General features: G+C 34.8%; 1 protein-coding gene across 2 annotated transcripts in view; it reads right to left on the bottom strand.

Moving 5' to 3' along the window:
• Positions 1–392: 392 nt before the first annotated feature.
• LOC128660201 (patched domain-containing protein 3) overlaps positions 393–13,674 on the bottom strand; it is a 144,883-nt gene continuing 131,601 nt past the window's right edge. For both annotated transcript variants that reach the window (XM_053713902.1, XM_053713901.1), the window contains exon 5: positions 393–2,285. In XM_053713902.1, the coding sequence (XP_053569877.1) occupies positions 661–2,285 (1,625 nt within the window). In that variant the 3' untranslated portion in view covers positions 393–660. The remainder of the gene's footprint in view (positions 2,286–13,674) is intronic.

The following is a 13,674-nucleotide window of genomic DNA, read 5'->3' as shown; positions in this document are numbered from 1 at the left end:
GTTCAAATAAGTCTAGGCCAATGAGTATTTCTTAATATCATATGTATTTATAAGGCTTTTATTTATGTGTTTATTAAATTGAAGGATACGTTAGCTATGTACCACTGTTCTAACCTTTACTCTCATCAGCTAGCTCTATTTCAATGAGACATAAACAGACAGGAGGATACTTACAAAGGCAGTAAATGAAGACCCTTGACTCAAGACACTTCTATAATCTTCAAAACGACAAGGAACTGCTTATGGTTAGCAAGGCAAGTTTGCGATTATGTAAATGTGTGTGTGTAAAACAAAAAAGATGCTAATATTGCTTAAAGGGACATGAAACCCAAATTCTTTCTTTCATGATTTAGATAGAGAATGCAATTTTAAACAACTTTCTAATTTACTTCTATTATCTAATTTGCTTCATTTTCTTGATATCCTTTGTTTAAAAGCATATCTAGATAGGCTCAGTAGCTGCTGATTGGTGGCAGCTCATAGATGCCTCGTTTGATTGGCTTGCCCATGTGCAGTGCTATTTCTTCAACAAACGATATCTAAATAATGAAGCAAATTAGAGAATAGAAGTAAATTAGAAAGTTGTTTAAAACTGCATTCTCCATCTTAATCATCAAAGAAAAAATTGGGGTTTAATGTCCCTTTAAGGTTATTGGCTTTTCAAAATGTTGTAACTAGTGTGTTTTTCAAAAGCTCAGGAGCATTTAAGGTCTCTAAATCATTTATGTCATTTTTATCTTTTACTACAGTTTTAAAGCATTTTGTGCAACAACTGCCCAAAACAGATAAAAACACTGGAAGGAAAACTAAACCATGGAGTGCTCCAAATGAAATAACAAGGAACATAATCTTGAAAAATGTTCTAAAAATGTAACTTCCTGCTGCAGAAAGTACTATCACACCCAAAACTGTTGATAAAGCCCCCTGTAGAATGGGATATCCAAGGGAATGTAAAGCATCAATCATCCTCTCGTTCACATTGGATTTCACATTAGAAACAAACGCATATGAAATATGAGCTGAAAAGTCAACTGAGAACCCAATGCAAATAACAAGGTTGATCATTGATATAGAATCTAAGTTAACATCCCAGTAAGTCATGAATCCTGTAACACCAACTATAATAGAAGCAATAGAAAATGTCACCCATAATGCACAGAGAGGGTTGGGAATTAACAGTAGTGAGATAAGAAACATTGCAGCTGCAGCTATAAGGACGTTTGCAATAGTAGTCTGGATTATCACAGCATATTGATCAAAGTAAATAAACGCTGGGTGATACACTAGTAGTGGAATGTCACATCTACTTGCTATGTCTCGAAGCTGGTTTAACAATTCTTTCTCATCAACTGCTGTGGTTACATTAATAGTCTGAATGAAAAAGCGGGATGCTATGATCTCCTTTGATTTAATGTCAACATCTTGTTTATAAATAGGTGCATTAGCAAAAAAGTTATATAAATGTGTAACAAATAAATCCTGGGTGCGTATATTCAATTTATATTTCTCAGCAATATTTACATATGTTCTCAACCACGACTCAGATAGTGTCTTCTCAACATAAGAATTATTTTCAAAGCTTTTAAAGCAGCTTTCAATTTTGTCCCGGGTTTCTATATTCCAGTATTCTGCTTGTTCAGTAATAACAACCATTACTCTAGGACCATAGATTGAAAAGTATAATTCTTCTTTCTCATAAAATGCAGCTACATATGAATTGTCAGGAGCCAAATTACGCAGCTCAATCCCTTCTTGGACATAAAAACATCCGTAAATGCTGCTGGCCAGATATCCACAATATAAGATAATCACAATTATCTTGGTCCAGATGTTTGTAAGGAAAGGCCCATAATACTTACGGAAGAACAGAGTCATTGGATGTTCAATCTCCTTACCAGTATCCTGGTCATAGGATCCCCCAACACAGCATGCGTTGTATACAGAAGAACGCTCACTATCAGTCTGATCTTTCATTTTTGTAAGAGTCAGCCAATGTCTATTACTCTCCTCACGTCTACCATTTAGTGCCAGGAAAGCCCCAAAACAGGTGATGTTGTAGAGGAAACAAAATAATATGGCTGTCCCAGTATAGATACAAAAGGTTTGCACGGATTGAAAAGAAGTCATTATCCCTATGTAGAAAGCTAAGGCATCTGTTAGAGTTGTGATTGTTACTGAGACAGCTGCTTCTGCATATGTATCTGCCATTCGTTCTTCTACTTTTCTTTTAACTTTTGTTTGTTGCCAGCTTGAAAGCATAATGAACATGTCATCCACCCCAACACCTGTAAATAATATATAAATGTCATTTGTTATTTTCTATAAAAAACTAAAGGAATTCTTAAAGGGACACTGAACCCAAACACTTTTCTTTTGTTCAGATAGAGCATGCAATTTTAAGCAACTTTCTAATTTACTCCTATTATCAAATTTTCTTTGTTCTCTTGCTATCTTTATTTGAAAAAGAAGGCATCTAAGCTTTTTTTTTTGGTTCAGACTCCGGACAACACTTTTTTTTGTGTGGGTGAATTCATCCACCAATCAGCAAGAACAACCCAGGTTGTTCACCAAAAATGGTCCAGCTTCTAAACTTATATTCTTGCATTTCAAACAAAGATAATGAAGAAAATTTGATAATGGAGTAAATTAGAAAGTTGCTTAAAATGTCATGCTCTATCTGAATCACAAAAGAAATGGTATCTGACTTTTTGATAAATAATAATTTATTTACATATTCAGGCTACTTACATATAAATCTTCTGCACCCAGCATTATCATTGCAAAAAGGGATTATGAGTAACAGCTTTGTGCCAGTACAATGTATATAGGAGAGCTTTAGAACAAGTGTAGTGATACATTTTTATTGCTCTTGAGTGCAAACTGCGCTCAAGGTAAATACATAGTGCTCCCATGTTAGCACTGGCATTACAAGTTGAAAGAAAAATTTAGTAAGCGAGCAAAAGACTCAGGTGCGCTAACATCTGGAGTTAGGAAATCAAGACCACACTAACTTCCTTTCCCCATAGTCTTCTATGGGGCATGCTAAAAAAAAAAAGGTGCGTTATGAATACTTCAAATGCCTATGTTCTTCACTTAGAAGAAAATTTTGTTAACTTGTTTGCGTATTACAAGTTGAAAGTAAACAGGTGCACTTTAGCACAAACAGAATATGTGCTCATCAGGTTAGCGCGAGTAAAGACGAAGAGGCCCACTTATCAAGCTCCGAATGGAGTAAAGACTGCTGCTCCATAACCTGTCCGCCTGCTCTGATGAGGCAGACAGAGATCGCCACAATTCAACCCGATCGAGTACGATCAGGTTGATTGACACCCCCCTGCTGGTGGCCGATTGGCCGCGAATCTGCAGGGAGTGCCGTTGCACCAGCAGCTCACAAGAGCTGCTGGTACAATGCTGAATATGGAGAGCGTATTGCTCTCCGCATTCAGCGAGGTCTGTCGGACCTGATTCGCAGTGTCGGATCAGGTCCGACAGACCTTTGATAAATAGGCCTCCTAGCATTAAGTGTAAGGGGTAAAATAAAATGCACCAAACACAACATAAATACATTTAAATAAAGTATTACACTCATATATACAGCTTCTAATAAAAAGTATTCATATGCTGTATTTGACTGGAAAGGGCTATAATATGTGTGTGTGTGTGTGTGTATTTTTGTGTACACATGTATATACATATACACACATATATATATATATATATATATATATATATATATATATATATATATATATATATATATATATACACACACTTTGAAGCCCTTTCCAGTTAAAGTGATGGTTAATCCAAGCATATAACAAATGCTAGGATTAACTATCACTAAAAATCAAGTGGAGTTTCAGTCATCAAGCATTTAAAAAAGGGTGCTAAACTCACCCTTAGACATGTGCATGGCGAAAAAATTCAGTTCGGATCGATTCGGATTTTTTCGAAGTTCGGATCGATTTGAATTCGGAAAAATTTGAATCAATTTGGTTCGGATTGATTCGGATTCGAATAAATTCGGCTGGATTCGGTTCGGAAATTCGGTATGTGTTAGGTGGAATGTGCTGTATATTAGACTAGTATTATGTATTGTATATTAGGTGTAACCCATAGCAGAGTGATATAACCTAATATACTGTACAATACTAGTGTAATCCATGGCCATCCGAATCTACCGAATAAATCCGAACTAATTCGGATTTATTCGGTAGTTTCGGCACTATTTCAATTCGGAAATGAATCGCTCATTTCTACTCACCCTCTCTGTGCCGTTGCACAGCACTAAACTCACCAGCTCCGGCTGCTCAGAGCACATCCATATCCTTCATTTAGGTGATGTTTGCAGCACTGAACCAATAGCCATGCATGAAAGCAGCACCTCATTGAAAGAAGATCGATGTGCCATGGGCGGCCAGAGCCTCTGAGTTTAGCGATGTGCAACAGCACAGAAAGGGTAAGTTTAGCACCCTTTTTTACATGTTTGATCACTGAAACTCGACTTGATTTTTAGTGATGGTAAATCCTAGCGTTTGTTAAACGCTTGGATTCACCATCACTTTAAATACCTTTAAAAGTTGAAAAATCATTTTTAATCAACTTTAATATATTAATGTATTTTTACTGTTAATATGTAATATTTTAACATTCTTCACATAGAAGAAAGTGTTCTTTGTATTTTAAAATATTTCTATCTATACTTATATATCTAAATGAATATATAGGTGTGTGTGTATATATATATATATATATATATATATATATATATATATGTGTATATGTATATATATATATATATATATATATAAAATGTGGCGGCGCTATACAAATAAATGATGATAATAATTTTATATATATATATATCAATATATTTGAAGGCAAAAGACTAGTCGGAAGACAAAAAGCTTATGTATTGCTCAGTGCCAAACAGGTTCAAGAGAAGACCGTAAAAAACTCCTGATGCGCAAATGTTCATAGAATCATTATCCTCTAATGAAACACATGTGTGAAACTCGTCAGGTGTTTTTGACTGTCTTCCCTTAAACCTGTTTGGCACGGCCAAATAAACTGAGCAATACTTAAAGGGCCATAATACCCAAATGTTTAAACACTTGAAAGTGATGCAGCATAGCTGTAAAAAGCTGACTAGAAAATATCACCTGAACATCTCTATGTAAAAAAGAAAGATATTTTACCTCAAAAGTTCCTCAGTAGCCACCTCCCATTGTAAAGGATTTCTAAGCAGCATATTAGTGTGTCTGTCCCGGGACACATCTGAAAGGATGAGCTTCGTGCACTCTCATATTATTTCACCAATCAGGTAAAGGAAGCTTACTATGAAATCTCATGAGAGTTAAGTCAAATCTCATGAGATCACAGTAAGAGTTCATGACCTCAGCACAGCTGATTGGCTGCTGTTCATTTCTTCATTTTTTTAGTTTTTTTACCTGCAGCTGGGAGCAGCTGAGTATAACTTTTTACACAGAACTTACTCTGGTGAGCTGAGGAGATTGTGAGGTAAAATATCTTCCTTTTTTACATAGAGATGCTCAGGTGATATTTTCCTGTCAGCTTTTTACAGTTATACTGCATCAGTTTCAAGTGATTTAGCATATGAGTATTATGTCCCTTTAAGCTTTTTGGCTTCCAACTAGTCTTTTGCCTTCAAATATATTGCCATTGATTAAGCAGTGGGAATACCGCTATTGCTATAAGAAGCCTTTAGCCTTATCCTTGGCTGATTAGTGCAGCCTGCTCTTAGCAAACCCTTGCCCCAAGATCTGGAGCCTATTGTAGGCACAGTACGGACTGACATCAGAAGTGCTTCCGGTACCTACGAGGAGGGTCATACACCCACTGAGACGAAGGACCGTGACTTTCTACAGTGGATATTACCTGCAGCGATCGCATATAGAAGTTATCCATCTCAGTACCTTGCACCAGTCGTACTGGACCAGCAGAGGGGAAAAGTAATTTGCTATTGTCCCTTTTCTACTTAATTTATGGACACATATGCTACTACCATGGATCATCTGCACCCAGCCTAAAGACCAAAATAAGTACTGATACTCATCAACCATATTATTGGGGCTCAGTTCAAAGACCACTAATTAGCACTTGCTTTTCTATTGTTTGCTGCATATAAAATCCTGTACTAATTTCATAATGATTTAGTAGTGAGATATCAGAAAGCGCCTAACTAGAGGCTATTGGGAGGTGGGTTAAGAGATTTAATATGCTTTTCTATCAAGTGTAGATATTCTTGGTAAAAAACAACACAAGGTTGTATAAAGATGAATATGTAAGCAATATAAGAGTTTGATAAATTTAATACATTAAAGTAGATTTATACATATAATTAAAAACATTTAGTTAAGAACATGGATCCATGTACATATTATAAAATATTGTACAATATTAATCGATAAATAACAATTGTTTCAAAACACAAACTTATTCTAAAAATCACAGATTTGTTTTTAAAAATACTTTAGATATTGGGTTGACAAGAAATTGTTGTTATTCAATTTCTTAAAATGTAGTTTGGGTGTATTGCACCAGTATATTGAGTGTCTCTAATTCCTTAGTGGAAATATCCTCCTCCGTGAAAAATGTGAAAAAACAAATGATGATTAAAAATAATAATAATGGTATAAAAAATAAAAGTGATTCCTTTAAAGTGTTCCAGAAAAAATTCTGTGTTAAAAATAAAAATTCAAAAATTCTGTGATGAGAACAAAAAATATTAGTGTTTAAAATCGGAAATATGTAGATCAAAAATAAATAGATCAAAAATAAATTGAATAAAATATGATAAAAGTGTAGAAAATTTAACTCAAAAATTTGTAGTGATCCAAAAGTGATGATAGTGAAAAATTAGTTGGTGAAGAAAAAAAGGTTTTGTATGGTATGGGTGTAGCTCCAAATCCTTTATCAATAGTTATTTGATGGTATAAAGTAAATGTGTTGATAATAATGATGATTTAAAATCCTCCTTTCCTTTCTGGCAAATGCCTTGTTGTTGGAGTGTTTTCTAGGGTGTTCAGTCTATATTATAAGACTCTATCCTCATAAAACCTGTAAACAACAAAACAACATAGTGCAATAATGCTACAAATAGAAAAGAAAATAATGAAATATTGCTCACCAAATTCTGTCAACGCGTTTCGGCCTCTCAGTTAGGCCTTTTTCAAGACTATGTTTTCTGGTGAGTTATGGTGGCTATTTAAGGTGTGTTCTACCAATCAGGGGGTCGTGTATTTGGCGCCAAAAAAATGTTAGCCTAACTTGACCCGGAAGTATTATCTTTTCCTTACGGTTTTCCTATGAACTCTTTTTTCTGTTTCATTATTCTAAGTGTTCTATTGTTGATTCTCTTTATATTGGGATTCCATTTAGTATTTTCTGCTTGGTTGCTTATATTTTGTTTGTTTTGTCCCCTCGTTAAAACCGGATGTTTGTGGTTTAGTGAAACCGGAAGTGTCAGATGTGGAAGGTTTCACTCGTTGAACCAGATGTTTGTGTCTAAGTAAAACCGGAAGTGACGTCTTGTCTCTTATGTCACTTCCGGTCTACCCAGTGTTTACAAACATTGTCGGTTGCCATGACAATACCTCCGGTGTTGTGTTTTGCAGAGGTGACAGATAATTTAGCGGAGATTTCTCAGTATTTTAGGTACCAAGGGTTTGGTTCGTTTTATGGATGCCTTTTATGATCGTTCCTACATGGAACGAACATACTATAGAAGAATCTACTAAGAAGTTAATACTTTAAAAAGACGATAAAAATGGATTAAGAAGACGATAAAAATGGACTTGGAAAGGCCTGAGAGGCCGAAACGCGTCGACAGAATTTGGTGAGCAATATTTCATTATTTTCTTTTCTATTTGTAGCATTATTGCACTATGTTGTTTTGTTGTTTACAGGTTTTATGAGGATAGAGTCTTATAATATAGACTGAACACCCTAGAAAACACTCCAACAACAAGGCATTTGCCAGAAAGGAAAGGAGGATTTTAAATCATCATTATTATCAACACATTTACTTTATACCATCAAATAACTATTGATAAAGGATTTGGAGCCACACCCATACCATACAAAACCTTTTTTTCTTCACCAACTAATTTTTCACTATCATCACTTTTGGATCACTACAAATTTTTGAGTTACATTTTCTACACTTTTATCATATTTTATTCAATTTATTTTTGATCTATTTATTTTTGATCTACATATTTCCGATTTTAAACACTAATATTTTTTGTTCTCATCACAGAATTTTTGAATTTTTATTTTTAACACAGAATTTTTTCTGGAACACTTTAAAGGAATCACTTTTATTTTTTATACCATTATTATTATTTTTAATCATCATTTGTTTTTTCACATTTTTCACGGAGGAGGATATTTCCACTAAGGAATTAGAGACACTCAATATACTGGTGCAATACACCCAAACTACATTTTAAGAAATTGAATAACAACAATTTCTTGTCAACCCAATATCTAAAGTATTTTTAAAAACAAATCTGTGATTTTTAGAATAAGTTTGTGTTTTGAAACAATTGTTATTTATCGATTAATATTTTACAATATTTTATAATATGTACATGGATCCATGTTCTTAACTAAATGTTTTTAATTATATGTATAAATCTACTTTAATGTATTAAATTTATCAAACTCTTATATTGCTTACATATTCATCTTTATACAACCTTGTGTTGTTTTTTTACCAAGAATATCTACACTTGATAGAAAAGCATATTAAATCTCTTAACCCACCTCCCAATAGCCTCTAGTTAGGCGCTTTCTGATATCTCACTACTAATACATATCAATCTCAGGGGCAGCTAGGTACCCCATTATCAAGAAGCAAGATTGGGATACTTTGAGTGCTGTAAGATATCATTTAATTTAATTGTTCCTTGAATCCTAGCAATCGCACAGCAGCTCATTTGGGTTTATCAAATATTATTCCGAAAATTATTTTGAGAAGGTTTTAGTGGGGGAAACTCACACTAATTATTATCTAATATGGAAGTCACGAAATCCATGAGACAAGATATAACCTTAGACATCAACTACTCTATTACTGACTCAGACATTACCAACACAGAGAATTTAGATTATGCAACTATATTTAAAAATTTAGAAAAACTACTGATACAAGAGGTCAAATTTAAAGCGGAGATTTCTTTTCTGAAGAAATGCTTGGAATTTAATATAATCCCAAAGGGGCTAGTCATAAGAAAGGACTGTGCCTTTCAATCAGAAGACCCCATTTTTCTTACGAAATGGGCAGAAATTTTAATTGAATCCTCAAGGAAACTCATACAATCAATTATAGACTATAGAGAATCTATTTTAGCAAAAGTCGATATTGACATAAAAAACACTGAGGATAACCTTATTGGCCCTGAAGGATTCATACTGGAATCCAAAGATTTTCTAGAAAGGAAAGAGAGTCTAACAAAAAAGATAACTAAAATCAGAGAGGATATCACAAATAAAAAATCAAATAAATTAAACAGAGAACTAGAACTGATAAAAAATCAAAAAGAACAAATTAACCATCAAACATGTGAGGAGGTGATTAATGACACAAAGGAGAATAAAAATACAGATATTCCAAATGAGGGAGATTGGGTCCAAGTTACACACAGGGGGAGGAGACATAAACAGAGATTGCCAATAGAAGATGAAAATATCGAATACCATAACCCCAACCATAGAGAGCATAGACGAAACAACACACCTTGGAATCAAGAATACACGCCAAGATTTAACAGGTGGCATCAGGGATCAGATACAAGAACAAATAATAGGACCCCGAGGACATCCTTCCGTCATCACAGACAGAGAAGGGGTTGGGACTACAATGAACAACATATTTATCAGAACAGAAACAATCCACAATATAACCACAGACAATTCTCAGACACACCTTACAAGGGGGGATATTATACCAGCAATAACAACCAAGACTTTTATTCACCCTCACGCCAATACAATGACAGAGGTCGAGAATACCCATACTACAGACATTATCTAAGACCCAATAAGAGGCAATTTGATAACTATAGAGAAGCCCCAAACACATTTTGGGAACAAGATAGACCACAAAGACATAACGATTACAATCAGGCATACTATCCCAACAGAAGGGAACATAGACAGAATCCACATCAAAGTGAAAACAACAGTTACTTTTTGGGAAACCAAATAGACTCCAGGACCAACAACAATAGAAAAATCCCCCAAGTAACACAAGGAAAACACCAAGACAACCCAACACCGAGTATAAGTAACAATGAACAACTGAGAGCATCAGGTTCAGGGCACTCTTTTTTAGGGGTAGCACCAAGAGTAACCAAGGACCCGGAAAGGGGCTCAACAAAAAGAAAGAACTCTCACCAAGAAGAGTTTCACACACCAACAGAAAAAAGAAAACTCATAGGGGAAAGAGAGGGGGAAGAAAATTAAACAAGAAAGGAATAGCAGACCCTCTAATTTCCACTAACTCGAAAAATGAAGGCATATTTAATCTAAGTTCCAAGGAACTCACCAAAAAAGAATCCTCAGTTCTAAGTTATGGTCTTTCGTTTGCCCCCTCAAAAGGGCTAAACAAGTTCAATACCTTCATAAATGCGAAAGAATTTGTCAGGAAACTGACACTCAAAAGACATTTTATGAAGTCTCCGCTGGAAAGTCACACATCCCAATATGGAAACAGTAGTAACAGTCCTTTTCTACACACGGATCTAAAACCTAAATCCAACTTTTATCCGGTTGCCAGCAAAGGCAACACTATAGAGACCTTTGAAACAATGATATGCAATGAGATAAGAAACATAAAACCAAAGAGTTTGAATAATCACAAACATAATCTTTCGAAAGAACAGATGAATACCATCAAGTCCCTTGAAAAGAATTATAATCTGGTTATAAAACCAGCAGATAAAGGTGGGGGCATTGTCATCTTAAACAGAACTGACTATGAGGAAGAATGCAATAGAATACTATCGGATCAAAAAACCTACGAAATTCTGAAAAGAAACCCTATTGAAAACTTTAAGAGGGATTTGGATGTAATTTTGGAAGATGCACATAGCACTGGGGTACTCAATGGTAAGGAGTTTAAATACATCAGTATAAAACATCCTATAACCTCAGTATTTTATTACCTCCCAAAGGTGCATAAATCCCTAGAGAGACCTCCAGGCCGACCGATAATTTCGGGGATAGGGAGCCTCTCAAGCAATCTATCGGAATATGTGGATAGGAAGTTACAAAAATATGTAACCAAATTACCATCTTATCTGAGGGACTCCACCCAGATATTAAATATATTGGAGGGCATAGAATGGGAAGAACACTACATACTGGTCACGTGTGACGTAGCTTCCCTATACACCAATATACCACATGAAGGTGGAATTGAAGCAGTCAACTTCTTCCTAGAAAAGGATGAAGAACTACCAGAATTACAAAGACAATTTATTTTGGATGGGATACAGTATATCCTTACGCACAATTATTTTTCTAATAATGGTATTTTCTATAAACAAGTATGCGGAACAGCCATGGGGACCAGGTTCGCGCCCAGCTATGCGAATTTGTATATGGGCCACTGGGAACTGATCTTTTGGGACTCATGCCCAGCGAGCGCGGACCTGGTCCTCTATAATAGATATATTGATGATATAATTATGATATGGAAAGGTTCCATGGATGACCTGCAACACACATTAAATGTTATGAATAACAACACAAATAACCTCACATTCACGTATGAAATGAGCAAAAAAGAAATCACTTTTTTGGACCTCAGAATTGAGGTCGTGAATGGTAAATTAGAGACGTCCACTTTCTTTAAGGAAGTGGACTGCAACAACTATGTACACAAAGCAAGTTGTCACCTCGAAAGATGGAAAACTAATATACCGAAAGGACAATTCCTAAGGCTCAAAAAGAACTGGTCCAACCCAAATAAATGGGAAGAACAAGTGACCACCTTAAAAGAAAAATTTTTGGAAAGAGGCTATGACGAGGAAAGTCTCAATAGGAACATCGAAGAAGTACGACAGAGGGAGAGGAGAGAACTTCTAACATATAAATCTAAGAAAACAAATATAAACCCAGAGGATGACCATCTCACTATTCCTTTTATCACAGAATTTAGCGAAAACAGAAGAACTGTGGAAAAAATCATAGAAAAACACTGGCCACTTCTTAAAGACGACGAGGTGTTAGGAGATAAGCTAACTACCCGACCAGTCTTTATATACAAGAAAACAGAGAATTTGAAAAACAAACTATCTCCTAGTGTACCAAGAAACATAAAGAATAAAACTAGAGATGTATTTGGGAAAGAAATTAAAGGTTTCTTCCCTTGCTTGAACTGCAAAGCGTGCAAAAGAGGCATTAAAACGAAGGAAATTATCTCGCATAACACGAAGGTCAAGTACAGGATCAATGACCTGATAAGATGCACCAGCAAGGGAGTAATCTATCTGATATGGTGTAGCTGTGGGCTCCAATATATAGGACAAACATCCCGAGTCCTTAAAGATAGAATTAGGGAGCATTTACTAAAAATCAAACACAAAAACACAGAAACTGCACTGTACAGACACTTTTACAAATCATCACCAGGGAAATAAGAAAGATTTCCACTATACAGGAATACAAATAGTGAAACCGAATTGGAGAGGAGGCAACTACGAAAAAAGTCTACTAACTGCCGAATCCAGATGGATCTTTGATATGGACAGTCTATACCCTAGGGGATTGAATAACAGGGAAGACCTCTCACACTTATTTAATCTTAAATGATAAATTGGTAAAACTGTAGTGACAAATTACACGAATAGTTACGAGATGACACATAGCCAATCAGCATGTATTTTCATACTAGCTCCTAAAGCTATCCGTCACCAAACACTTCAGCACCAACATAGGACCTCACTTTGGGAGTAATAGTACCTGTATAAGCAAAAGATCTAGATATATCCATAGAATATTTATCTCCAGTTTTATTCCCAGTTTTACAATATTCAGATAACTAGTACCAATTAATATCCTTTTCAGCTTATAATAATTAGTGGACCAGACCATCCAGATAATATACCAACAGATAGATGAAAAGCAAAAATCAGGACCTCATTATTAACAAGATTACTATTTTTAGAGACATTTTGACATTTTGAGAGTTTTAGATTTTAATATATTACCTGCACTAATTTCTAGTATTTTATTATTATATGAATTTAATAAACATCCAAAGGGTCTCTTAATATATTAAAAATCTTATGACCAGTAATAGAGTTTTTATTATTTTATATTCTATTTTAAATATAAATTTTATACTCATTTCCAAGTTCATTTCTCCCCCTTTTTCAAGTATTTATTTATTTTTAGTAGTTTTTAAGAATATGTTCGTTCCACGTTCCAGCAATAAAGTAATCTATATGATCCAATTCTAAATATCAATTTTACACGAATTTCCAAGTCCATTTTTATCGTCTTCTTAATCCATTTTTATCGTCTTTTTAAAGTATCAACTTCTTAGTAGATTCTTCTATAGTATGTTCGTTCCATGTAGGAACGATCATAAAAGGCATCCATAAAATGAACCAAACCCTTGGTACCTAAAATACTGAGAAA

This window comes from Bombina bombina, chromosome 5, assembly GCF_027579735.1.
Source record: "Bombina bombina isolate aBomBom1 chromosome 5, aBomBom1.pri, whole genome shotgun sequence".
Lineage (NCBI taxonomy): Eukaryota > Metazoa > Chordata > Amphibia > Anura > Bombinatoridae > Bombina > Bombina bombina.
This window is presented reverse-complemented; position numbering and strand designations above follow the sequence as displayed.